The sequence below is a fragment of the Heptranchias perlo genome, unplaced genomic scaffold, assembly GCF_035084215.1.
Source record: "Heptranchias perlo isolate sHepPer1 unplaced genomic scaffold, sHepPer1.hap1 HAP1_SCAFFOLD_1142, whole genome shotgun sequence".
Lineage (NCBI taxonomy): Eukaryota > Metazoa > Chordata > Chondrichthyes > Hexanchiformes > Hexanchidae > Heptranchias > Heptranchias perlo.
In genome coordinates this window covers 26,762-53,955 of record NW_027138366.1, presented here as the reverse complement: position 1 = coordinate 53,955, position 27,194 = coordinate 26,762, and the positions used below count along the sequence as shown (strand labels likewise).

The following is a 27,194-nucleotide window of genomic DNA, read 5'->3' as shown; positions in this document are numbered from 1 at the left end:
TCCCTCTCTGCGACCCTGCCAGCTCGTGCCCCATCGCCTGTCCTGCCCCTCTCTGCGACCCTGCCAGCTCGTGCCCCATCGCCTGTCCTGCCCTCTCTGCGACCCTGCCAGGCTCGTGCCCCATCGCCTGTCCTGCCCTCTCTGCGACCCTGCCAGCTCGTGCCCCATCGCCTGTCCTGCCCTCTCTGCGACCCCTGCCAGCTCGTGCCCCATCGCCTGTCCTGCCCTCTCTGCGACCCTGCCAGCTCGTGCCCCATCGCCTGTCCTGCCCTCTCTGCGACCCTGCCAGCTCGTGCCCCATCGCCTGTCCTGCCCTCTCTGCGGCCTGCCAGCTCGTGCCCCATCGCCTGTCCTGCCCTCTCTGCGACCCTGCCAGCTCGTGCCCCATCGCCTGTCCTGCCTCTCTGCGACCCTGCCAGCTCGTGCCCCATCGCCTGTCCTGCCCTCTCTGCGACCCTGCCAGCTCGTGCCCCATCGCCTGTCCTGCCCTCTCTGCGACCCTGCCAGCTCGTGCCCCATCGCCTGTCCTGCCCTCTCTGCGACCCTGCCAGCTCGTGCCCAATCCCAGGGGGAGAGGAGAAGGAGCAGTTTTGGTGCGATGAACCTGTACGGTTTTGAAAATTGTCAGAGCCTCGTTTCACGTGGAGCCCTTACTGCTGACGTCAAATATCCATGACTCTCTCAACAAGAATAGGGAAACAAATTATTCGGCCCATCGTGCCTGTGCCAGTTCTTCGATGCAGCTCTCCAATTGGCCCCACTCACCTGCTCTTTCCCCATGCCCTGTAAATTTTATCCCTTGAAATATTTATTCAATGCCCTTTTGAAAGTTATTATTGAATCTGCTTCCACCGCCCTTTCAGGCAGTGTATATATTGCAATAGACAACGTGTCCCGATTGTGTGGGACAGGCTGGACGGAGCAGAGAGTCTCTCCCTGTCCGTCATTGTTTGTATGTAACTCCTGGCTCCCAGCAACCAGCTCCGAGCCTCCGTGGATTAACTGCCATCTCGCCGCAGACCGTGAGGAGGTGGGGGGGGGGCGGGAAGAGAGGAGAGGAGGTGAGGGGGGGGCGGGAAGAGGAGGAGAGGAGGTGAGGGGGCGGGAAGAGGAGGAGAGGAGGTGAGGGGGGGGCGGGAAGAGGAGGAGAGGAGGTGAGGGGGGCGGGAAGAGGAGGAGAGGAGGTGGGGGGGGGGCGGGACGAGGAGGAGAGGAGGTGGGGGGGCGGGAAGAGGAGGAGAGGAGGTGAGGGGGGGGCGGAAGAGAGGAGAGGAGGTGGGGGGGGGGCGGGAAGAGAGGAGAGGAGGTGAGGGGGGGCGGGAAGAGGAGGAGAGGAGGTGGGGGGGGGGCGGGAAGAGGAGGAGAGGAGGTGAGGGGGGGGGCGGGAAGAGGAGGAGAGGAGGTGGGGGGGCGGGAAGAGGAGGAGAGGAGGTGAGGGGGGGGCGGGAAGAGGAGGAGAGGAGGTGGGGGGGGGCGGGAAGAGGAGGAGTGGGGGGGGGGCGGGAGAGGAGGAGAGGAGGTGAGGGGGGGGCAGGAAGAGGAGGAGAGGAGGTGGGGGGGGGCAGGAAGAGGAGGAGAGGAGGTGGGGGGGGCGGGAAGAGGAGGAGAGGAGGTGGGGGGGGCGGAAGAGGAGGAGAGGAGGTGAGGGGGGGCGGGAAGAGGAGGAGAGGAGGTGAGGGGGGGCGGGAAGAGGAGGAGAGGAGGTGGGGGGGGCGGGAAGAGGAGGAGAGGAGGTGGGGGGGCGGAAGAGGAGGAGAGGAGGTGGGGGGGCGGGAAGAGGAGGAGAGGAGGTGGGGGGGGGGGCAGGAAGAGGAGGAGAGGAGGTGGGGGGGGCGGGAAGAGGAGGAGAGGAGGTGGGGGGGCGGAAGAGGAGGAGAGGAGGTGGGGGGGGGCAGGAAGAGGAGGAGAGGAGGTGGGGGGCGGGGAAGAGGAGGAGAGGAGGTGGGGGGGGGCGGGAAGAGGAGGAGAGGAGGTGAGGGGGGGGCGGAAGAGGAGAGGAGGTGAGGGGGGGGCGGGAAGAGGAGGAGAGGAGGTGGGGGGGCGGGAAGAGGAGGAGAGGAGGTGAGGGGGGGCGGGAAGAGGAGGAGAGGAGGTGGGGGGGCGGGAAGTGAGAGGAGGTGGGGGGGGGGGCGGGAAGTGGAGAGGAGGTGGGGGGGGGCGGGATGAGGAGGAGAGGAGTGGGGGGGGCGGGAAGAGGAGAGGAGGTGGGGGGGGGCGGGAAGAGGAGGAGAGGAGGTGGGGGGGGCGGGAAGAGGAGGAGAGGAGGTGGGGGGGGCGGGGAAGAGGAGGAGAGGAGGTGGGGGGGCGGGAAGAGGAGAGGAGGGGGGGGGGGCGGGAAGTGGAGAGGAGGTGGGGGGGGCGGGAAGAGGAGAGGGGGGGGGGGGGAGGGGAGTAGAGGGAGAGGGGAGAGGGAGAGGAGTAGAGGGAGAGGCGAGAGAGAGGAGGAGGGGAGGAGGAGAGGAGGGGGAGACGTAGAGGGAAAATTTGGCAAAACAATATGGAGGGAAAGGGCAGGAGAACAGAGGGACACTGGAATGAATGAGGCAGGTTGGAGGGAAGCAGAGCGACACACTACCCCCGCCACCTGTGTGCAACGCCATGGGATGCCCAATCTCAAACATAGTGTCCGTGTGGGGGGGTCTCCGTAATTATCTCCTTTCCCAATAGTGTCCGTGTGGGGGGGTCTCCAATTATCTCCTTTCCCAATAGTGTCCGTGTGGGGGGTCTCTAATTATCCCTTTCCCCAATAGTGTCCGTGTGGGGGGGTCTCTAATTATCCCTTTCCACATAATTATCCCCTTTCCACAATAGTGTCCGTGTGGGGGGGTCTCTAATTATCCCCTTTCCCCAATAGTGTCCGTGTGGGGGGGTCTCTAATTATCCCCTTTCCCCAATAGTGTCCGTGTGGGGGGGTCTCTAATTATCCCCTTTCCCCAATAGTGTCCGTGTGGGGGGGTCTCTAATTATCCCCTTTCCCCAATAGTGTCCGTGTGGGGGGGTCTCCTAATTATCCCCTTTCCACAATAGTGTCCGTGTGGGGGGGTCTCTAATTATCCCCTTTCCACAATAGTGTCCGTGTGGGGGGGGTCTCTAATTATCCCCTTTCCCCAATAGTGTCCGTGTGGGGGGGTCTCTAATTATCCCCTTTCCCCAATAGTGTCCGTGTGGGGGGGGTCTCTAATTATCCCTTTCCCCAATAGTGTCCGTGTGGGTGGGGGGTCTCTAATTATCCCCTTTCCCCAATAGTGTCCGTGTGGGGGGGTCTCTAATTATCCCCTTTCCCCAATAGTGTCCGTGTGGGGGGGGTCTCTAATTATCCCCTTTCCCCAATAGTGTCCGTGTGGGGGGGTCCTCTAATTATCCCCTTTCCCCCAATAGTGTCCATGTGGGAGGGGTCTCTGTAATTCTCCCCTTTCCCCAATAGTGTCCGTGTGGGGGGGTCTCTGTAGTTATCCCCTTTCCCCAATAGTGTCCGTGTGGGGGGGTCTCTGTAATTATCCCCTTTCCCCAATAGTGTCCGTGTGGGGGGGTCTCTGTAGTTATCCCCTTTACCCAATAGTGTCCGTGTGGGAGGGGTCTCTGTAATTATCCCCTTTCCCCCAATAGTGTCCGTGTGGGGGGGTCTCTGTAATTATCCCCTTTCCCCCAATAGTGTCCGTGTGGGGAGGTCTCTGTAATTATCCCCTTTCCCCAATAGTGTCCGTGTGGGAGGGGTCTATGTAATTATCCCCTTTCCCCAATAGTGTCCGTGTGGGAGGGGTCTCTGTAATTATCCCCTTTCCCCCAATAGTGTCCGTGTGGGGGGGGTCTCTAATTATCCCCTTTCCCCAATAGTGTCCGTGTGGGGGGGGGTCTCTAATTATCCCCTTTCCCCCAATAGTGTCCATGTGGGGGGGTCTCTGTAATTATCCCCTTTCCCCAATAGTGTCCCATGTGCGGGGATCTCTGTAGTTATCCCCTTTCCCCAATAGTGTCCGTGTGGGGGGGTCTCTGTAGTTATCCCCTTTCCCCAATAGTGTCCGTGTGGGGGGGTCTCTGTAGTTATCCCCTTTCCCCAATAGTGTCCGTGTGGGGGGGGTCTCTGTAATTATCCCCTTTCCCCAATAGTGTCCGTGTGGGGGGGGTCTCTGTAGTTATCCCCTTTACCCAATAGTGTCCGTGTGGGAGGGGTCTCTGTAATTATCCCCTTTCCCCCAATAGTGTCCGTGTGGGGGGTCTCTGTAATTATCCCCTTTCCCCCAATAGTGTCCGTGTGGGGAGGTCTCTGTAATTATCCCCTTTCCCCAATAGTGGTCCGTGTGGGAGGGGGTCTATGTAATTATCCCCTTTCCCCAATAGTGTCCGTGTGGGGGGGTCTCTGTAATTATCCCCTTTCCCCAATAGTGTCCGTGTGGGAGGGGTCTATTTAATTATCCCCTTTCCCCAATAGTGTCCGTGTGGGGGGGTCTCTGTAATTATCCCCTTTCCCCAATAGTGTCTGTGTGGGGGGGTCTCTGTAATTATCCCCTTTCCCCAATAGTGTCTGTGTGGGGGGGTCTCTCTAATTATCCCCTTTCCCCAATAGTGTCTGTGTGGGGGGGGTCTCTGTAATTATCCCCTTTCCCCAATAGTGTCCGTGTGGGGGGGTCTCTGTAGTTATCCCCTTTACCCAATAGTGTCCGTGTGGGAGGGGTCTCTGTAATTATCCCCTTTCCCCCAATAGTGTCCGTGTGGGGGGGGTCTCTGTAATTATCCCCTTTCCCCCAATAGTGTCCGTGTGGGGAGGTCTCTGTAATTATCCCCTTTCCCCAATAGTGTCCGTGTGGGAGGGGTCTATGTAATTATCCCCTTTCCCCAATAGTGTCCGTGTGGGGGGGTCTCTGTAATTATCCCCTTTCCCCCAATAGTGTCCGTGTGGGAGGGGTCTATTTAATTATCCCCTTTCCCCAATAGTGTCCGTGTGGGGGGGTCTCTGTAATTATCCCCTTTCCCCAATAGTGTCTGTGTGGGGGGGTCTCTGTAATTATCCCCTTTCCCCAATAGTGTCTGTGTGGGGGGGTCTCTGTAATTATCCCCTTTCCCCAATAGTGTCCGTGTGGGGGGGTCTCGAATTATCCCCTTTCCCCAATAGTGTCCGTGTGGGGGGGTCTCTAATTATCCCCTTTCCCCAATAGTGTCCGTGTGGGGGGGTCTCTCTAATTATCCCCTTTCCCCAATAGTGTCCGTGTGGGGGGGTCTCTAATTATCCCCTTTCCCCAATTGTGTCCGTGTGGGGGGGTCTCTAATTATCCCCTTTCCCCAATAGTGTCCGTGTGGGGGGGTCTCTAATTATCCCCTTTCCCCAATAGTGTCCGTGTGGGGGGGTCTCTAATTATCCCCTTTCCCCAATAGTGTCCGTGTGGGGGGCGTCTCTAATTATCCCCTTTCCCCCAATGGTGTCCGTGTGGAAAGGTCTCGAATTATCCCCTTTCCCCAATAGTGTCCGTGTGGGGGGGGGTCTCTAATTATCCCCTTTCCCCAATAGTGTCCGTGTGGGGGGGTCTCTGTAGTTATCCCCTTTCCCCAATAGTGTCCGTGTGGGGGGCGTCTCTAATTATCCCCTTTCCCCCAATGGTGTCCGTGTGGAAAGGTCTCGAATTATCCCCTTTCCCCAATAGTGTCCGTGTGGGGGGGTCTCTGTAATTATCCCCTTTCGCCAATAGTGTCCGTGTGGGGGGGTGTCTCTGTAATTATCCCCTTTCCCCCATAGTGTCCGTGTGTGGGGGGTCTCTAATTATCCCCTTTCCCCCAATAGTGTCCGTGTGGGGGGGTCTCTAATTCTCCCCTTTCCCCAATAGTGTCCGTGTGGGGGGGGTCTCTAATTATCCCCTTTGCCCAATAGTGTCCGTGTGGGGGGGTCTCTAATTATCCCCTTTCCCCCAATAGTGTCCGTGTGGGGGGGTCTCTAATTCTCCCCTTTCCCCCAATAGTGTCCGTGTGGGGGGGTCTCTAATTATCCCCTTTCCCCCAATAGTGTCCGTGTGGGGGGGGGGCTCTGTAATTATCTGTCCCCACCCCCACCCCACCCCCACCCTACCCCACCCCAGTTCTTGCTCATCGAACACCAGCACTTTGTATTGCGGCCACCAGGGGGCGTCAACCCGTGCGGTGAGAGGGAGGGCTGCAGTACCGCTGAGCGGCCACAGGAGGGCGCTGACCCCCACCCCGCTCACTGGGGGCCTCTGGTGGCGGTGACCGGTAACAGCAGCCTGCCCGGGAGAGCCCGGTTTGTGCTGCGAGGGGCTGTCCTGCAGGCTGAAGGCTGTGTCTCGGTTACAGGTGTGCTGGTCAGTCACACCGCGTGCTACACTTAGCGAAGGTCACAGCACGAGGAGGGCCGTTCGGCCCATTGTATCCTTGCCAGCTCTTCAGAGCAAACTGACACTGGTCCCACTGTGGAAGTGACAATTTATATCACCCCGGACAGTGCTGAAGAGTCTCTCTGTCTGTATCTCTCTGTCTGTCTGTCTGTATCCCTCTCTCTGTCTGTCTGTCTCTCTGTCTGTCTGTCTGTCTCTCTCTGTCTGTCTGTCTGTCTGTCTCTGTCTGTCTGTCTCTCTTTGTCTGTCTGTATCTCTCTCTTTGTCTGTCTGTATCTCTCTCTTTGTTTGTCTGTATCTCTCTCTTTGTTTGTCTGTATCTCTCTCTCTGTCTGTCTGTATCTCTCTCTCTGTCTGTCTGTATCTCTCTCTCTCTCTCTGTCTGTCTGTATCTCTCTCTGTCTGTCTGTATCTCTCGCTGTGTCTGTCTGTATCTCTCTCTCGCTGTGTCTGTCTGTATCTCTCTCTCGCTGTGTCTGTCTGTATCTCTCTCTCTCTGTGTCTGTCTGTATCTCTCTCTCTCTGTGTCTGTCTGTATCTCTCTCTCTCTCTGTGTCTGTCTGTCCCTCTCTCTCTCTGTAAACTCTGTCCCTCTCTCCCTCTGTAAACTCTGTCCCTCTCTCCCTCTGTAAACTCTGTCCCTCTCTCCCTCTGTAAACTCTGTCCCTCTCTCCCTCTGTAAACTCTGTCCCTCTCTCCCTCTGTGAAATCTGTCCCTCTCTCCCTCTGTAAACTCTGTCCCTCTCACCCTCTGTGAACTCTGTCCCTCTCTCCCTCTGTAAACTCTGTCCCTCTCTCCCTCTGTAAACTCTGTCCCTCTCTCCCTCTGTGAAATCTGTCCCTCTCTCCCTCTGTGAAATCTGTCCCTCTCTCCCTCTGTGAAATCTGTCCCTCTCTCCCTCTGTGAAATCTGTCCCTCTCTCCCTCTGTGAAATCTGTCCCTCTCTCCCTCTGTAAACTCTGTCCCTCTCTCCCTCTGTGAAATCTGTCCCTCTCTCCCTCTGTAAACTCTGTCCCTCTCTCCCTCTGTAAACTCTGTCCCTCTCTCCCTCTGTGAAATCTGTCCCTCTCTCCCTCTGTGAAATCTGTCCCTCTCTCCCTCTGTAAACTCTGTCCCTCTCTCCCTCTGTAAACTCTGTCCCTCTCTCCCTCTGTAAACTCTGTCCCTCTCTCCCTCTGTAAACTCTGTCCCTCTCTCCCTCTGTAAACTCTGTCCCTCTCTCCCTCTGTAAACTCTGTCCCTCTCTCCCTCTGTAAACTCTGTCCCTCTCTCTCCCTCTGTGAACTCTGTCCCTCTCTCTCCCTCTGTAAACTCTGTCCCTCTCTCTCCCCAGTAGAGCCCGTCCCCGAGCTCCCCGTCCTGAAGGCAGCTCCCGTCGTTCTGATGAAGGCCAGGCCGGGCCGCGGGCGGTGGAGAGCGCAGAACGCGTGCGAGGAGACGGAGGCCGAGCCAGCCCCGGAGCCTCAGTGGGAGCCCCATTACTGGGAGAAGGCCTCGCCCTCCACCGACCCTGCCCCGGAAGTCCACCCGCACGTGGTCAACAGCCAGGACCTGGGCGGAGACCAGAAGGTCGAGGCCGAGATGGAGACCATGCAGCTCATCTGCGAGTCGGTGCCAGACCCCGAACCGAAGGACGAGAGCATCTCGCTGGCCGGTAAGTACCGTTAGGCGGGGTGACGGGGCAGAATGGGCCAGAGACTGGGCTTCGACTGGGACCAGGATCCACGATAGACCTCCCTCTGTGCCTGACTAATGGCGACCGTAGGATTCACCCGGGGGGCCCCGGCTCCCCTCCCCCGGGGGGCCCCGGCTCCCCTCCCCCGGGGGGCCCCGGCTCCCCTCCCCCGGGGGGCCCCGGCTCCCCTCCCCCGGGGGGCCCCGGCTCCCCTCCCCCGGGGGGCCCCGGCTCCCCTCCCCCGGGGGGGCCCGGCTCCCCTCCCCCGGGGGGGCCCGGGGTCCGCGGGCGCCGAGTCCCTCCCCCCCTATTTCCCCCCTGCCCTGGGATTACCTGCTGTTCTCTCACCTCTCTCTCCTCCTGTCTCTTCTCTCCCCAGGATTAGCCGCGGCTGCTGGTCTGCCCGATTCCATCAGAGAGCCGGAACTGGAAAACAGGTAGGAGCGTACCCCCGAATCTGGGGGGCCCCGATTTCGAACCTGAGCCTCCCCTCCTCACCCCGACCCAGGGATACAGCAGCCAAACGGCCCCGCTTTCCCCTATGCCTTGCACAGCCACCTCTGCCCCCCTGACGGTGCGGGGGGGGGCGGGGCCGCGCCCTCTGACTGTGGGGGGGGGGTCGTGGGGGCAGGGCGGCGCCCTCTGACTAAAGGCGCGTCTCTTTCCGCAGTGAGGAAGACGAGGCGGAATTGGTGGAGACGGACGATGATGTCCCGTTCCACGATGATCCCAAAGATGAAATGTATGAACCGTCACCACACAGGTAATGGGGAGGGGAGAGGGTGTGAAGGGGAGGAGGGGGTTGGGAGAGAGATGGGGGGAGAGGGCGGGTGAGAGAGAGAGAGAGAGAGGGGGCGGGAAGTGGGGGGGGGGGGGGAGAGGGAGGGGTAGACAGAGGTGGGAGGGTGAGAGAGGGGAGGGGGAGAGAAAGGGTGGGAGGGGGGTGAGGAGAGAGGGAGGGAGGGGCAGAGAGGGAGGAGGGAGAAGGAGAAGGAGAAGGAGGGAGGGAAGGGGAGGGCGATGAGAGAGAGGGGAGGGTGGTGAGGGATAGAAACGGGAGGTTGGGGGAGTGAGAGGGGTGTGGGGTGGATGGGGGAGTGGGGAGCGGAGAAAGGGGGAGGGGAGTTGAGGGGAAATGGAGGTTGGTGCGATGGAATGGAGGGGAACGGAGGAGAGGGACACTGGGAGGGAAGGGGGGGACGAGGAGAGGGAGGGGTGTGGGAGAGAGGCGGGGGGTTAGAGGAGCAGGTGCGGGTGAGGGGGAGCGGCGTTGGGCAGGTGGGGGCCGGGTGGGAGGGGGCCTCTCGATTTCCCCCACTCCCTCAGGGTCGCTCGCTGTGGGGTTCTCTGATTATGGGCCGGGCCGGGCCGGGCCGGGGCAGGGCGGGGGTTTTGTCTCCCGCACTCTGTGTCGGGAGCTCTTCAGTTCTCGGGTTAATTGTTGTGATCCTCAGGGAACGCGGGAAGCCGAGGCGGAGGCCACGGAAAGAGAAAGACAAACTTCAGACGGTGGAGCAGGTGGAGCCCCCGAAAAGGTAACGGCAGATTACAGTCGTCGAGTGATTCCCCCCGATCCCCCGATTCGATCGTCGAGTGATTCCCCCCTCCCCCCGATTCGATCGTCGAGGGATTTCCCCCCGACCCCCTCTCTGGGGTACGTGTTCCACGGACCCTGACTCTCAGGGAGGGGATGGGTCCCCCTGACCCCCTCTCTGGGGTACGTGTTCCACGGACCCTGACTCTCAGGGAGGGGACGGGTCCCCCTGACCCCCTCTCTGGGGTACGTGTTCCACGGACCCTGACTCTCAGGGAGGGGACGGGTCCCCCTGACCCCCTCTCTGGGGTACGTGTTCCACGGACCCTGACTCTCAGGGAGGGGACGGGTCCCCCTTACCCCCTCTCTGGGGTACGTGTTCCACGGACCCTGACTCTCAGGGAGGGGACGGGTCCCCCTGACCCCCTCTCTGGGGTACGTGTTCCACGGACCCTGACTCTCAGGGAGGGGATGGGTCCCCCTGACCCCCTCTCCGGGGCACGGGTCCCCCCGGACCCCCTCTCTCCGGGGCACGGGTCCCCCCGGACCCCCTCTCTCCGGGGCACGGGTCCCCCCACCGACGCTCAGAAACCCGTTAGCCAGGTTTGTGGGGCTGGCATGGGTTTGGGAATTAGAGGGACGTGGGCCGTTGAGGAGGCAGAATTTCACTGTGTTGGGAACACTGTGCTGCTCACAGCGCTGCCGTGTGTTCAGTGTTAAATTGTGGGAGTAATGATGTGACTGACTTTGTTTCTTCGACCTTCGATAGGAGGCCGCGGAGATCCAAAGAAGACAGAGGCCCTCGGCCTCCCAAAAAACGGTGAGTCTCTCACTGTGTATAAATGGGGGGAGGGGGGACAGTGAATGGGGAATAAACGGCGGGGGGGGGGACCGGGGTGTCTAAGGGGGGGGGGGAAGGGCGGCGATTGGGGTCAGAGCAGGTCCGAGCTCAGCAGCTGCTTTGCCATTGGTGAACGTTGCTTCCACCATGAGACTGGTATTTCCCACCAGTCGTGTTGTCCTGATTAACCCTGGTCAGGGCGGGGCGGGGGCTGGTGGATTTGGAGGCGCGGCTGGGTCTTCCTGTAAAACAACGCTGGCTGTAAGTGAACGCCTGGGTCTAACTGCTGCTTCCTCTCCCTCAGGAAGAAGCCTCCTATCCAGTATGTGCGCTGTGAGATGGAGGGCTGCGGAACCATCCTCGCCAATCCAAGGTACCTACAGGTCAGTGCAGACTTGATTCGTTTGGCACACTTCAACGTTGTAAACCTTTCCTTCAAATTTCTTGGTCGGCAGAGGGCAGGACTGTGCAGTGTCACTCTGATCTAGAAACAGTGGGTTAGACTGTGCAGTGTCACTCTGATCTAGAAACAGTGGGTTAGACTGTGCAGTGTCACTCTGATCTAGAAACAGTGGGTTAGACTGTGCAGTGTCACTCTGATCTAGAAACAGTGGGTTTGACTGTGCAGTGTCACTCTGATCTAGAAACAGTGGGTTAGACTGTGCAGTGTCACTCTGATCTAGAAACAGTGGGTTAGACTGTGCAGTGTCACTCTGATCTAGAAACAGTGGGTTTGACTGTGCAGTGTCACTCTGATCTAGAAACAGTGGGTTAGACTGTGCAGTGTCACTCTGATCTAGAAACAGTGGGTTAGACTGTGCAGTGTCACTCTGATCTAGAAACAGTGGGTTTGACTGTGCAGTGTCACTCTGATCTAGAAACAGTGGGTTAGACTGTGCAGTGTCACTCTGATCTAGAAACAGTGGGTTAGACTGTGCAGTGTCACTCTGATCTAGAAACAGTGGGTTAGACTGTGCAGTGTCACTCTGATCTAGAAACAGTGGGTTAGACTGTGCAGTGTCACTCTGATCTAGAAACAGTGGGTTAGACTGTGCAGTGTCACTCTGATCTAGAAACAGTGGGTGAGACTGTGCAGTGTCACTCTGATCACAGAAACAGTGGGTTAGACTGTGCAGTGTCACTCTGATCCAGAAACAGTGGGTTAGACTGTGCAGTGTCACTCTGATCACAGAAACAGTGGGTTAGACTGTGCAGTGTCACTCTGATCACAGAAACAGTGGGTTTGACTGTGCAGTGTCACTCTGATCTAGAAACAGTGGGTTAGACTGTGCAGTGTCACTCTGATCTAGAAACAGTGGGTTACACTGTGCAGTGTCACTCTGATCTAGAAACAGTGGGTTTGACTGTGCAGTGTCACTCTGATCTAGAAACAGTGGGTTAGACTGTGCAGTGTCACTCTGATCTAGAAACAGTGGGTTAGACTGTGCAGTGTCACTCTGATCTAGAAACAGTGGGTTTGACTGTGCAGTGTCACTCTGATCACAGAAACAGTGGGTTAAACTGTGCAGTGTCACTCTGATCTAGAAACAGTGGGTTAGACTGTGCAGTGTCACTCTGATCTAGAAACAGTGGGTTAGACTGTGCAGTGTCACTCTGATCTAGAAACAGTGGGTTAGACTGTGCAGTGTCACTCTGATCTAGAAACAGTGGGTTAGACTGTGCAGTGTCACTCTGATCTAGAAACAGTGGGTTAGACTGTGCAGTGTCACTCTGATCGAGAAACAGTGGGTTAGACTGTGCAGTGTCACTCTGATCTCGAAACAGTGGGTTAGACTGTGCAGTGTCACTCTGATCTAGAAACAGTGGGTTAGACTGTGCAGTGTCACTCTGATCTGGAACAGTGGGTTAGACTGTGCATTGTCACTCTGATCCAGAAACAGTGGGTTAGACTGTGCAGTGTCACTCTGATCACAGAAACAGTGGGTTAGACTGTGCAGTGTCACTCTGATCCAGAAACAGTGGGTTAGACTGTGCATTGTCACTCTGATCCAGAAACAGTGGGTTAGACTGTGCAGTGTCACTCTGATCTAGAAACAGTGGGTTTGACTGTGCAGTGTCACTCTGATCTGGAACAGTGGGTTAGACTGTGCATTGTCACTCTGATCCAGAAACAGTGGGTTAGACTGTGCAGTGTCACTCTGATCTAGAAACAGTGGGTTAGACTGTGCAGTGTCACTCTGATCTAGAAACAGTGGGTTTGACTGTGCAGTGTCACTCTGATCTAGAAACAGTGGGTTAGACTGTGCAGTGTCACTCTGATCTAGAAACAGTGGGTTAGACTGTGCAGTGTCACTCTGATCGAGAAACAGTGGGTTAGACTGTGCAGTGTCACTCTGATCACAGAAACAGTGGGTTTGACTGTGCAGTGTCACTCTGATCTAGAAACAGTGGGTTGGACTGTGCAGTGTCACTCTGATCTAGAAACAGTGGGTTAGACTGTGCAGTGTCACTCTGATCTAGAAACAGTGGGTTAGACTGTGCAGTGTCACTCTGATCTAGAAACAGTGGGTTAGACTGTGCAGTGTCACTCTGATCTAGAAACAGTGGGTTAGACTGTGCAGTGTCACTCTGATCTAGAAACAGTGGGTTAGACTGTGCAGTGTCACTCTGATCTAGAAACAGTGGGTTAGACTGTGCAGTGTCACTCTGATCTAGAAACAGTGGGTTAGACTGTGCAGTGTCACTCTGATCTAGAAACAGTGGGTTAGACTGTGCAGTGTCACTCTGATCTAGAAACAGTGGGTTAGACTGTGCAGTGTCACTCTGATCACAGAAACAGTGGGTTAGACTGTGCAGTGTCACTCTGATCTAGAAACAGTGGGTTAGACTGTGCAGTGTCACTCTGATCTAGAAACAGTGGGTTAGACTGTGCAGTGTCACTCTGATCACAGAAACAGTGGGTTAGACTGTGCAGTGTCACTCTGATCTAGAAACAGTGGGTTAGACTGTGCAGTGTCACTCTGATCTAGAAACAGTGGGTTAGACTGTGCAGTGTCACTCTGATCTAGAAACAGTGGGTTAGACTGTGCAGTGTCACTCTGATCTAGAAACAGTGGGTTAGACTGTGCAGTGTCACTCTGATCTGGAAACAGTGGGTTAGACTGTGCAGTGTCACTCTGATCTAGAAACAGTGGGTTAGACTGTGCAGTGTCACTCTGATCTAGAAACAGTGGGTTAGACTGTGCAGTGTCACTCTGATCTAGAAACAGTGGGTTAGACTGTGCAGTGTCACTCTGATCTGGAAACAGTGGGTTAGACTGTGCAGTGTCACTCTGATCTAGAAACAGTGGGTTAGACTGTGCAGTGTCACTCTGATCTAGAAACAGTGGGTTTGACTGTGCAGTGTCACTCTGATCTGGAAACAGTGGGTTTGACTGTGCAGTGTCACTCTGATCTCGAAACAGTGGGTTGGACTGTGCAGTGTCACTCTGATCTAGAAACAGTGGGTTAGACTGTGCAGTGTCACTCTGATCGAGAAACAGTGGGTTAGACTGTGCAGTGTCACTCTGATCCAGAAACAGTGGGTTTGACTGTGCAGTGTCACTCTGATCTAGAAACAGTGGGTTAGACTGTGCAGTGTCACTCTGATCCAGAAACAGTGGGTTAGACTGTGCAGTGTCACTCTGATCTAGAAACAGTGGGTTAGACTGTGCAGTGTCACTCTGATCACAGAAACAGTGGGTTTGACTGTGCAGTGTCACTCTGATCTAGAAACAGTGGGTTTGACTGTGCAGTGTCACTCTGATCTAGAAACAGTGGGTTGGACTGTGCAGTGTCACTCTGATCTAGAAACAGTGGGTTAGACTGTGCAGTGTCACTCTGATCTAGAAACAGTGGGTTAGACTGTGCAGTGTCACTCTGATCCAGAAACAGTGGGTTAGACTGTGCAGTGTCACTCTGATCTAGAAACAGTGGGTTAGACTGTGCAGTGTCGCTCTGATCTAGAAACAGTGGGTTAGACTGTGCAGTGTCACTCTGATCTAGAAACAGTGGGTTAGACTGTGCAGTGTCACTCTGATCTAGAAACAGTGGGTTAGACTGTGCAGTGTCACTCTGATCTAGAAACAGTGGGTTAGACTGTGCAGTGTCACTCTGATCTAGAAACAGTGGGTTAGACTGTGCAGTGTCACTCTGATCCAGAAACAGTGGGTTTGACTGTGCAGTGTCACTCTGATCAAGAAACAGTGGGTTAGACTGTGCAGTGTCACTCTGATCTAGAAACAGTGGGTTAGACTGTGCAGTGTCACTCTGATCACAGAAACAGTGGGTTTGACTGTGCAGTGTCACTCTGATCTAGAAACAGTGGGTTTGACTGTGCAGTGTCACTCTGATCTAGAAACAGTGGGTTGGACTGTGCAGTGTCACTCTGATCTAGAAACAGTGGGTTAGACTGTGCAGTGTCACTCTGATCTAGAAACAGTGGGTTAGACTGTGCAGTGTCACTCTGATCCAGAAACAGTGGGTTAGACTGTGCAGTGTCACTCTGATCTAGAAACAGTGGGTTAGACTGTGCAGTGTCGCTCTGATCTAGAAACAGTGGGTTAGACTGTGCAGTGTCACTCTGATCTAGAAACAGTGGGTTAGACTGTGCAGTGTCACTCTGATCTAGAAACAGTGGGTTAGACTGTGCAGTGTCACTCTGATCTAGAAACAGTGGGTTAGACTGTGCAGTGTCACTCTGATCTAGAAACAGTGGGTTAGACTGTGCAGTGTCACTCTGATCCAGAAACAGTGGGTTTGACTGTGCAGTGTCACTCTGATCAAGAAACAGTGGGTTTGACTGTGCAGTGTCACTCTGATCTAGAAACAGTGGGTTAGACTGTGCAGTGTCACTCTGATCACAGAAACAGTGGGTTAGACTGTGCAGTGTCACTCTGATCTAGAAACAGTGGGTTAGACTGTGCAGTGTCACTCTGATCTAGAAACAGTGGGTTTGACTGTGCAGTGTCACTCTGATCTAGAAACAGTGGGTTAGACTGTGCAGTGTCACTCTGATCTAGAAACAGTGGGTTAGACTGTGCAGTGTCACTCTGATCTAGAAACAGTGGGTTAGACTGTGCAGTGTCACTCTGATCTAGAAACAGTGGGTTAGACTGTGCAGTGTCACTCTGATCACAGAAACAGTGGGTTAGACTGTGCAGTGTCACTCTGATCTAGAAACAGTGGGTTAGACTGTGCAGTGTCACTCTGATCTAGAAACAGTGGGTTAGACTGTGCAGTGTCACTCTGATCACAGAAACAGTGGGTTAGACTGTGCAGTGTCACTCTGATCTAGAAACAGTGGGTTAGACTGTGCAGTGTCACTCTGATCTAGAAACAGTGGGTTAGACTGTGCAGTGTCACTCTGATCTAGAAACAGTGGGTTAGACTGTGCAGTGTCACTCTGATCTAGAAACAGTGGGTTAGACTGTGCAGTGTCACTCTGATCTGGAAACAGTGGGTTAGACTGTGCAGTGTCACTCTGATCTAGAAACAGTGGGTTAGACTGTGCAGTGTCACTCTGATCTAGAAACAGTGGGTTAGACTGTGCAGTGTCACTCTGATCTAGAAACAGTGGGTTAGACTGTGCAGTGTCACTCTGATCTGGAAACAGTGGGTTAGACTGTGCAGTGTCACTCTGATCTAGAAACAGTGGGTTAGACTGTGCAGTGTCACTCTGATCTAGAAACAGTGGGTTTGACTGTGCAGTGTCACTCTGATCTGGAAACAGTGGGTTTGACTGTGCAGTGTCACTCTGATCTCGAAACAGTGGGTTGGACTGTGCAGTGTCACTCTGATCTAGAAACAGTGGGTTAGACTGTGCAGTGTCACTCTGATCGAGAAACAGTGGGTTAGACTGTGCAGTGTCACTCTGATCCAGAAACAGTGGGTTTGACTGTGCAGTGTCACTCTGATCTAGAAACAGTGGGTTAGACTGTGCAGTGTCACTCTGATCCAGAAACAGTGGGTTAGACTGTGCAGTGTCACTCTGATCTAGAAACAGTGGGTTAGACTGTGCAGTGTCACTCTGATCACAGAAACAGTGGGTTTGACTGTGCAGTGTCACTCTGATCTAGAAACAGTGGGTTTGACTGTGCAGTGTCACTCTGATCTAGAAACAGTGGGTTGGACTGTGCAGTGTCACTCTGATCTAGAAACAGTGGGTTAGACTGTGCAGTGTCACTCTGATCTAGAAACAGTGGGTTAGACTGTGCAGTGTCACTCTGATCCAGAAACAGTGGGTTAGACTGTGCAGTGTCACTCTGATCTAGAAACAGTGGGTTAGACTGTGCAGTGTCGCTCTGATCTAGAAACAGTGGGTTAGACTGTGCAGTGTCACTCTGATCTAGAAACAGTGGGTTAGACTGTGCAGTGTCACTCTGATCTAGAAACAGTGGGTTAGACTGTGCAGTGTCACTCTGATCTAGAAACAGTGGGTTAGACTGTGCAGTGTCACTCTGATCTAGAAACAGTGGGTTAGACTGTGCAGTGTCACTCTGATCCAGAAACAGTGGGTTTGACTGTGCAGTGTCACTCTGATCAAGAAACAGTGGGTTAGACTGTGCAGTGTCACTCTGATCTAGAAACAGTGGGTTAGACTGTGCAGTGTCACTCTGATCACAGAAACAGTGGGTTTGACTGTGCAGTGTCACTCTGATCTAGAAACAGTGGGTTTGACTGTGCAGTGTCACTCTGATCTAGAAACAGTGGGTTGGACTGTGCAGTGTCACTCTGATCTAGAAACAGTGGGTTAGACTGTGCAGTGTCACTCTGATCTAGAAACAGTGGGTTAGACTGTGCAGTGTCACTCTGATCCAGAAACAGTGGGTTAGACTGTGCAGTGTCACTCTGATCTAGAAACAGTGGGTTAGACTGTGCAGTGTCGCTCTGATCTAGAAACAGTGGGTTAGACTGTGCAGTGTCACTCTGATCTAGAAACAGTGGGTTAGACTGTGCAGTGTCACTCTGATCTAGAAACAGTGGGTTAGACTGTGCAGTGTCACTCTGATCTAGAAACAGTGGGTTAGACTGTGCAGTGTCACTCTGATCTAGAAACAGTGGGTTAGACTGTGCAGTGTCACTCTGATCCAGAAACAGTGGGTTTGACTGTGCAGTGTCACTCTGATCAAGAAACAGTGGGTTTGACTGTGCAGTGTCACTCTGATCTAGAAACAGTGGGTTAGACTGTGCAGTGTCACTCTGATCACAGAAACAGTGGGTTAGACTGTGCAGTGTCACTCTGATCTAGAAACAGTGGGTTAGACTGTGCAGTGTCACTCTGATCTAGAAACAGTGGGTTTGACTGTGCAGTGTCACTCTGATCTAGAAACAGTGGGTTAGACTGTGCAGTGTCACTCTGATCTAGAAACAGTGGGTTAGACTGTGCAGTGTCACTCTGATCTAGAAACAGTGGGTTAGACTGTGCAGTGTCACTCTGATCTAGAAACAGTGGGTTAGACTGTGCAGTGTCACTCTGATCTAGAAACAGTGGGTGAGACTGTGCAGTGTCACTCTGATCACAGAAACGGTCTTGCATTGATCTGGAACAATATGTTCAGCTGCAGAATCTTGGAATGATTTGAAAACTGCGTTGCATTGTTCACCCTAATCCAGAACCATATTTCATGCTGTCTCAGATCTGATTCATAGGGGTCTCATTATGTGTGACCCTGATGATTTGTCATTGCATGAGTCTATCCTCCTGTGATGGTGAGCAGAGGTTACACGAGTATCCTTCATGTGATGGTGGTGAGTTGGGGTTAAACTCGTCAGTCCTCGTGTGCCAATGAGATGACGTTATTCTGGTTCCCACCCTGTGATGATAAATTGGGATTACACTGGTCTCTCCTCGTGTAATGATCAATTGGGATTACACGAGTCTCTCCTCCTGTGACGATAAATTGGGATTACACTAGTCTCTCCTCCTGTGATGATAAATTGGGATTACACTAGTCTCTCCTCCTGTGATGATAAATTGGGATTACACTAGTCTCTCCTCGTGTGAGGATAAATTGGGATTACACTAGTCTCTCCTCGTGTGAGGATAAATTGGGATTACACTAGTCTCTCCTCGTGTGACGATAAATTGGGATTACACTAGTCTCTCCTCGTGTGATGATAAATTGGGATTACACTAGTCTCTCCTCGTGTGACGATAAATTGGGATTACACTAGTCTCTCCTCGTGTGATAAATTGGGATTACACTAGTCTCTCCTCCTGTGATGATAAATTGGGATTACACTAGTCTCTCCTCGTGTGATGATAAATTGGGATTACACTAGTCTCTCTTCCTGTGAGGATAAATTGGGATTACACTCGTCTCTCCTCGTGTGATGATAAATTGGGATTACACTAGTCTCTCTTCCTGTGAGGATAAATTGGGATTACACTAGTCTCTCCTCCTGTGATGATCAATTGGGATTACACTAGTCTCTCCTCGTGTGATGATCAATTGGGATTACACTAGTCTCTCCTCGTGTGATGATAAATTGGGATTACACTAGTCTCTCCTCGTGTGATAAATTGGGATTACACTAGTCTCTCCTCGTGTGATGATAAATTGGGATTACACTAGTCTCTCTTCCTGTGAGGATAAATTGGGATTACACTAGTCTCTCCTCGTGTGATGATCAATTGGGATTACACTAGTCTCTCCTCGTGTGATGATAAATTGGGATTACACTAGTCTCTCCTCGTGTGATGATCAATTGGGATTACACTAGTCTCTCCTCCTGTGATGATCAATTGGGATTACACTAGTCTCTCCTCGTGTGATGATAAATTGGGATTACACTAGTCTCTCCTCGTGTGATGATAAATTGGGATTACACTAGTCTCTCCTCCTGTGATGATCAATTGGGATTACACTAGTCTCTCCTCGTGTGATGATAAATTGGGATTACACTAGTCTCTCTTCCTGTGAGGATAAATTGGGATTACACTCGTCTCTCCTCGTGTGATGATAAATTGGGATTACACTAGTCTCTCTTCCTGTGAGGATAAATTGGGATTACACTAGTCTCTCCTCCTGTGATGATCAATTGGGATTACACTAGTCTCTCCTCGTGTGATGATCAATTGGGATTACACTAGTCTCTCCTCGTGTGATGATAAATTGGGATTACACTAGTCTCTCCTCGTGTGATAAATTGGGATTACACTAGTCTCTCCTCGTGTGATGATAAATTGGGATTACACTAGTCTCTCTTCCTGTGAGGATAAATTGGGATTACACTAGTCTCTCCTCGTGTGATGATCAATTGGGATTACACTAGTCTCTCCTCGTGTGATGATAAATTGGGATTACACTAGTCTCTCCTCGTGTGATGATCAATTGGGATTACACTAGTCTCTCCTCCTGTGATGATCAATTGGGATTACACTAGTCTCTCCTCGTGTGATGATAAATTGGGATTACACTAGTGTCTCCTCGTGTGATGATAAATTGGGATTACACTAGTCTCTCCTCGTGTGATGATAAATTGGGATTACACTAGTCTCTCCTCCTGTGATGATCAATTGGGATTACACTAGTCTCTCCTCGTGTGACGATAAATTGGGATTACACTAGTCTCTCCTCGTGTGACGATAAATTGGGATTACACTAGTCTCTCCTCGTGTGATGATAAATTGGGATTACACTAGTCTCTCCTCGTGTGATGATCAATTGGGATTACACTAGTCTCTCCTCGTGTGACGATAAATTGGGATTACACTAGTCTCTCCTCGTGTGATGATCAATTGGGATTACACTAGTCTCTCCTCCTGTGACGATAAATTGGGATTACACTAGTCTCTCCTCCTGTGATAAATTGGGATTACACTAGTCTCTCCTCCTGTGATAAATTGGGATTACACTAGTCTCTCCTCGTGTGATGATAAATTGGGATTACACTAGTCTCTCCTCCTGTGACGATAAATTGGGATTACACTAGTCTCTCCTCGTGTGAGGATAAATTGGGATTACACCAGTCTCTCCTCCTGTGATAAATTGGGATTACACTAGTCTCTCCTCGTGTGAGGATAAATTGGGATTACACTAGTCTCTCCTCGTGTGAGGATAAATTGGGATTACACTAGTCTCTCCTCCTGTGATGATAAATTGGGATTACACTAGTCTCTCCTCGTGTGATGATCAATTGGGATTACACTAGTCTCTCCTCGTGTGAGGATAAATTGGGATTACACTAGTCTCTCCTCGTGTGATGATCAATTGGGATTACACTAGTCTCTCCTCGTGTGAGGATAAATTGGGATTACACTAGTCTCTCCTCGTGTGATGATCAATTGGGATTACACTAGTCTCTCCTCGTGTGATGATAAATTGGGATTACACTAGTCTCTCCTCGTGTGACGATAAATTGGGATTACACTAGTCTCTCCTCGTGTGATGATAAATTGGGATTACACTAGTCTCTCCTCCTGTGATGATAAATTGGGATTACACTAGTCTCTCCTCCTGTGATGATAAATTGGGATCACACTAGTCTCTCCTCCTGTGACGATAAATTGGGATTACACTAGTCTCTCCTCGTGTGATGATAAATTGGGATTACACTAGTCTCTCCTCGTGTGACGATAAATTGGGATTACACTAGTCTCTCCTCCTGTGATGATAAATTGGGATTACACTAGTCTCTCCTCCTGTGACGATAAATTGGGATTACACTAGTCTCTCCTCGTGTGATGATAAATTGGGATTACACGAGTCTCTCCTCGTGTGATGATCAATTGGGATTACACTAGTCTCTCCTCCTGTGATAAATTGGGATTACACTAGTCTCTCCTCGTGTGATGATAAATTGGGATTACACTAGTCTCTCCTCCTGTGATGATAAATTGGGATTACACTAGTCTCTCCTCGTGTGATGATCAATTGGGATTACACTAGTCTCTCCTCCTGTGATGATAAATTGGGATTACACTAGTCTCTCCTCCTGTGATGATAAATTGGGATTACACTAGTCTCTCCTCCTGTGATGATAAATTGGGATCACACTAGTCTCTCCTCCTGTGACGATAAATTGGGATTACACTAGTCTCTCCTCGTGTGATGATAAATTGGGATTACACTAGTCTCTCCTCGTGTGACGATAAATTGGGATTACACTAGTCTCTCCTCCTGTGATGATAAATTGGGATTACACTAGTCTCTCCTCCTGTGACGATAAATTGGGATTACACTAGTCTCTCCTCGTGTGATGATAAATTGGGATTACACTAGTCTCTCCTCGTGTGATGATCAATTGGGATTACACTAGTCTCTCCTCCTGTGATAAATTGGGATTACACTAGTCTCTCCTCGTGTGATGATAAATTGGGATTACACTAGTCTCTCCTCCTGTGATGATAAATTGGGATTACACTAGTCTCTCCTCGTGTGACGATAAATTGGGATTACACTCGTCTCTCCTCGTGTGATGATAAATTGGGATTACACTAGTCTCTCCTCGTGTGATGATAAATTGGGATTACACTAGTCTCTCCTCCTGTGACGATAAATTGGGATTACACTAGTCTCTCCTCGTGTGACGATAAATTGGGATTACACTAGTCTCTCCTCGTGTGATGATAAATTGGGATTACACTAGTCTCTCCTCGTGTGATGATAAATTGGGATTACACTAGTCTCTCCTCCTGTGACGATCAATTGGGATTACACTAGTCTCTCCTCCTGTGATGATAAATTGGGATTACACTAGTCTCTCCTCCTGTGATGATAAATTGGGATTACACTAGTCTCTCCTCGTGTGATGATAAATTGGGATTACACTAGTCTCTCCTCATGTGATGATCAATTGGGATTACACTCGTCTCTCCTCGTGTGAGGATCAATTGGGATTACACTCGTCTCTCCTCCTGTGATGATAAATTGGGATTACACTAGTCTCTCCTCGTGTGATGATAAATTGGGATTACACTAGTCTCTCCTCGTGTGATGATAAATTGGGATTACACTAGTCTCTCCTCCTGTGATGATCAATTGGGATTACACTAGTCTCTCCTCCTGTGATAAATTGGGATTACACTAGTCTCTCCTCGTGTGATGATAAATTGGGATTACACTAGTCTCTCCTCGTGTGACGATAAATTGGGATTACACTAGTCTCTCCTCCTGTGACGATAAATTGGGATTACACTAGTCTCTCCTCGTGTGATGATAAATTGGGATTACACTAGTCTCTCCTCGTGTGATGATAAATTGGGATTACACTAGTCTCTCCTCGTGTGATGATAAATTGGGATTACACTAGTCTCTCCTCCTGTGAGGATAAATTGGGATTACACTAGTCTCTCCTCCTGTGATGATCAATTGGGATTACACTAGTCTCTCCTCATGTGATGATAAATTGGGATTACACTAGTCTCTCCTCGTGTGATGATAAATTGGGATTACACTAGTCTCTCCTCGTGTGATGATAAATTGGGATTACACCAGTCTCTCCTCGTGTGATGATAAATTGGGATTACACTAGTCTCTCCTCGTGTGATGATAAATTGGGATTACACTAGTCTCTCCTCCTGTGATGATAAATTGGGATTACACTACTCTCTCCTCCTGTGATGATAAATTGGGATTACACTAGTCTCTCCTCCTGTGATGATAAATTGGGATTACACTAGTCTCTCCTCGTGTGATGATAAATTGGGATTACACTAGTCTCTCCTCCTGTGATGATAAATTGGGATTACACTAGTCTCTCCTCGTCTGACGATAAATTGGGATTACACTAGTGTCTCCTCGTGTGATGATAAATTGGGATTACACTAGTCTCTCCTCGTGTGATGATAAATTGGGATTACACTAGTCTCTCCTCGTGTGACGATAAATTGGGATTACACTAGTCTCTCCTCCTGTGACGATAAATTGGGATTACACTCGTCTCTCCTCGTGTGACGATAAATTGGGATTACACTAGTCTCTCCTCGTGTGATGATAAATTGGGATTACACTCGTCTCTCCTCGTGTGAGGATAAATTGGGATTACACTAGTCTCTCCTCCTGTGATGATAAATTGGGATTACACTAGTCTCTCCTCGTGTGAGGATAAATTGGGATTACACTAGTCTCTCCTCCTGTGACGATAAATTGGGATTACACTAGTCTCTCCTCGTGTGAGGATAAATTGGGATTACACTAGTCTCTCCTCGTGTGATGATAAATTGGGATTACACTAGTCTCTCCTCGTGTGAGGATAAATTGGGATTACACTAGTCTCTCCTCCTGTGAGGATAAATTGGGATTACACTCGTCTCTCCTCCTGTGACGATAAATTGGGATTACACTAGTCTCTCTTCCTGTGATGATAAATTGGGATTACACTAGTCTCTCCTCCTGTGACGATAAATTGGGATTACACTAGTCTCTCCTCGTGTGAGGATAAATTGGGATTACACTCGTCTCTCCTCGTGTGATGATAAATTGGGATTACACTAGTCTCTCCTCCTGTGACGATAAATTGGGATTACAACAGTCTCTCCTCGTTTGACGGTAAATTGGGATTACACTAGTCTCTCTTCCTGTGAGGATAAATTGGGATTACACTAGTCTCTCCTCCTGTGACGATAAATTGGGATTACACTAGTCTCTCCTCGTGTGATGATAAATTGGGATTACACTAGTCTCTCCTCCTGTGAGGATAAATTGGGATTACACTAGTCTCTCCTCGTGTGATGATAAATTGGGATTACACTAGTCTCTCCTCCTGTGACGATAAATTGGGATGACACTAGTCTCTCCTCGTGTGATGATAAATTGGGATTACACTCGTCTCTCCTCGTTTGACGGTAAATTGGGATTACACTAGTCTCTCCTCGTGTGAGGATAAATTGGGATTACACTAGTCTCTCCTCCTGTGAGGATAAATTGGGATTACACTAGTCTCTCCTCCTGTGACGATAAATTGGGATTACACTAGTCTCTCTTCCTGTGACGATAAATTGGGATTACACTAGTCTCTCCTCGTGTGACGATAAATTGGGATTACACTCGTCTCTCCTCCTGTGATGATAAATTGGGATTACACTAGTCTCTCCTCGTGTGAGGATAAATTGGGATTACACTAGTCTCTCCTCGTGTAATGATAAATTGGGATTACACTCGTCTCTCCTCGTTTGACGGTAAATTGGGATTACACTAGTCTCTCTTCCTGTGAGGATAAATTGGGATTACACTAGTCTCTCCTTGAGTGAAGGTGATTTGCTTACACTAGTCTCGTCCCAGCGATGGTGATTTGCTTACACTAGTTCTGTGTGGCGATGCTGAGGTGCCTGCACTCGTCTCGTCCCCGGCGATGGTGAGTTGCTGACACTTTCGTGTGGCGATGGTGAGTTGCTCACACTAGCCTCGTCTCGTCCCCGGCGATGACGCCTGTGACTCTCTTGCAGCACCACATGAGGTACCAACACATGCTGAAGAAGAAATACGTGTGTCCACACCCGTCCTGCGGGCGACTCTTCCGACTTCAGAAGCAACTACTACGGCACACGAAACACCACTCAGGTACGGGCCCGCGACCTGCGGGGGGGGGCCGGGGTCCGCGTCCAGACCCTGGGCGGGGGGGCAGGGGTCCGCGTCCAGACCTTGCGCGGTCTGCCTTGAAGGGGGACGTTGGGGATAGTTTCGCACCGAGGGTTACTGAGATGGAATGCGGTTCTGCACAGGGCTGGAGCGGGAGAGACTGAAGCTTCGTTTTAAAAGTCGCCAGCTAATAATTAGAAAAGGAAAGATATATCAGGATACGGAGATGGGGTCAGAGTCTGTGGCTGCAGTTGGAGGGTCTTCTGTTGTGCTGTGATTTCGATAAGCAGCACCCCTCTCCATCTCGGTCTCCTTTTTTCTGTCTCACCTTCTCCACCTCTTTCTTTCTTTCTTTCTTTCTCTCTCTCTCTCTCTCTCTCTCTCTCTCTCTATTTCTCTCTCTCTTTTTCTTCCCCCCTCTTCCCACCTCTCCGCCTTATCCTCAACCCCTCAACTACTGGAAACAGGCTGTTTCGACCTAACCTGTCCCATTCGCTCATCGTTTGAAATGGCAGTTGTGGATCTCGGCCTCCCTGCCGTTTTATGAAAGGGAAATCGTGTTTGACAAATTTATGAGAGTTTTTTGAGGATGTAACCAGCAGGGTGGATAAAGGGGAACCAGTGGATGTCATATATTTGGATTTTCAAAAGGCATTCGATAAGGTGCTACATAAAAGGTTGTTACACAAGATAAGAGCTCGTGGGGTTGGGGGTAATATATCAGCATGGATAGAGGATTGGTTAACGGACAGAAAACAGAGAGTAGGGATAAACGGGTCATTCTCAGGTTGGCGGGCTGTAACTAGTGGGGTACCGCAGGGATCAGTGCTCGGGCCTCAGCTATTTACAATCGATATTAATGACTTGGATGAAGGGACCGAGTGTAATGTCTCCAAGTTTGCTGATGATACAAAGCTAGGTGGGAGAGTAAGCAGTGAGGAGGACGCAGAGAGTCTGCAAAGGGATATAGACAGGTTCAGTGAGTGGGCAAGAAGGTGGCAGATGGAGTATAATGTGGGGAAATGTGAGGTTATTCACTTTGGTAGGAAGAATAGAAAAACAGAATCTTTTTTAAATGGTGAGAAACTATTAAATGTTGGTGTTCAGAGAGATTTGGGTGTCCTGGTACAAGAAACACAGAAAGTTCACATGCAGGTACAGCAAGCAATTTGGAAGGCAAATGGGATGTTGGCAAGGGGGATGGAGTACAAGAGTAAGGAAGTCTTGCTGCAATTGTACAGGGCTTTGGTGAGACCTCACCTGGAGCACTGTGTACAGTTTTGGTTCCTTATCTTAAAAAGGATATACTTGCCTTAGAGGCGGGGCAATGAAGGTTCACTAGATTGATTCCTGGGATGAGAGGGTTGTCCTATGAGGAGAGATTGAGTAGAATGGGCCGATACTCTCTGGAGTTTAGAAGAATGAGAGGTGATCTCATTGAAACGGATAAGATTCTGAGGGGGTTTGACAGGGTAGATGCTGAGAGGTTGTTTCCCCCTGGCTGGAGAGTCTAGAACCAGGGGGCATAGTCTCAGGATAAGGGGTCGGACATCCTAGACTGAGATAAGGAGGAATTTCTTCACTCAGAGGGTGGTGAATCTTTGGAATTCTCAAACCCAGAGGGCTGTGGATGCTCAGTCGTTGAGTATATTCAAGGCTGAGATCGATAGATTTTTGGACTCTGGCGGAATCAGGGGATATGGGGATCAGGCGGGAAAGTGGAGTTGAGGTCGAAGATCAGCCATGATCTGATTGAATGGTGGAGCAGGCTCGATGTGCCGAATGGCCGACTCCTGCTCCTATTTCTGATGTTCTCTTTTTGCGCCGTGTCTGTCTTTTTCTGTCTCTCTTGCTTCCTGACTCTCTCCCCCTTGCGCTCTCACTATCACTGTGTGTGTTTGTATCTATCTGTGTGTGTCTCTCCCTCTCCCTCTCCCTCTCCCTCTCCCTCTCCCTCTCCCTCTCCCGCTCTCGCTCTCGCTCTCCCTCTCTCGCGCTCGCTCTCTCTCTCTCTGGCTGCGGCTCTCTCTCTTGCGTTCTCTCTCTCTCTCTCTCTCTCTCTCTCTCTGGCTGTGGCTCTCTGGCTCGCTCTCTCTCTCTCTCTCTGGCTCGCTCTCGCTTGTTCATCCCTTCATCCCTAATCGCTCTTCTTGCTGCCCCACAGATCAGCGGGATTATATCTGCGAGTACTGCGCCCGTGCCTTTAAGAGTTCTCACAATTTGGCCGTTCACAGGATGATTCACACTGGAGAGAAGCCTCTACAGTAAGTATCTGAGGCAGTC

General features: G+C 51.4%; 1 protein-coding gene across 2 annotated transcripts; it reads left to right on the top strand.

Annotated features, from left to right (window-relative positions):
* Window positions 1–7,528: 7,528 nt before the first annotated feature.
* On the top strand, window positions 7,529–27,194 carry LOC137307881 (E3 ubiquitin-protein ligase ZFP91-like). Of its 2 annotated transcripts, XM_067976937.1 has the most exons (8): window positions 7,531–7,993; window positions 8,394–8,451; window positions 8,685–8,777; window positions 9,469–9,549; window positions 10,318–10,368; window positions 10,694–10,772; window positions 24,779–24,893; window positions 27,076–27,194. In XM_067976937.1, exons 1-8 carry the CDS (start codon window positions 7,723–7,725, stop codon window positions 27,177–27,179), a joined length of 852 nt encoding a protein of 283 aa, XP_067833038.1. In that variant the 5' UTR covers window positions 7,531–7,722; the 3' UTR covers window positions 27,180–27,194. The 2 variants fall into 2 exon arrangements, with proteins under 2 accessions (XP_067833039.1, XP_067833038.1); XM_067976938.1 differs by lacking the exon at window positions 10,318–10,368 and having other exon boundaries at window positions 7,529–7,993.

Bases quoted from the DNA above. Each gene is read 5' to 3' on its own strand.
- LOC137307881 (XM_067976937.1), top strand. From the start codon at position 7,723: ATGAAGGCCAGGCCGGGCCGCGGGCGGTGGAGAGCGCAGAACGCGTGC. The intron at 8,778-9,468 runs GTAATGGGGAGG...TGTGATCCTCAG, and splicing joins TATGAACCGTCACCACACAG to GGAACGCGGGAAGCCGAGGC. The intron at 9,550-10,317 runs GTAACGGCAGAT...GACCTTCGATAG, and splicing joins CAGGTGGAGCCCCCGAAAAG to GAGGCCGCGGAGATCCAAAG.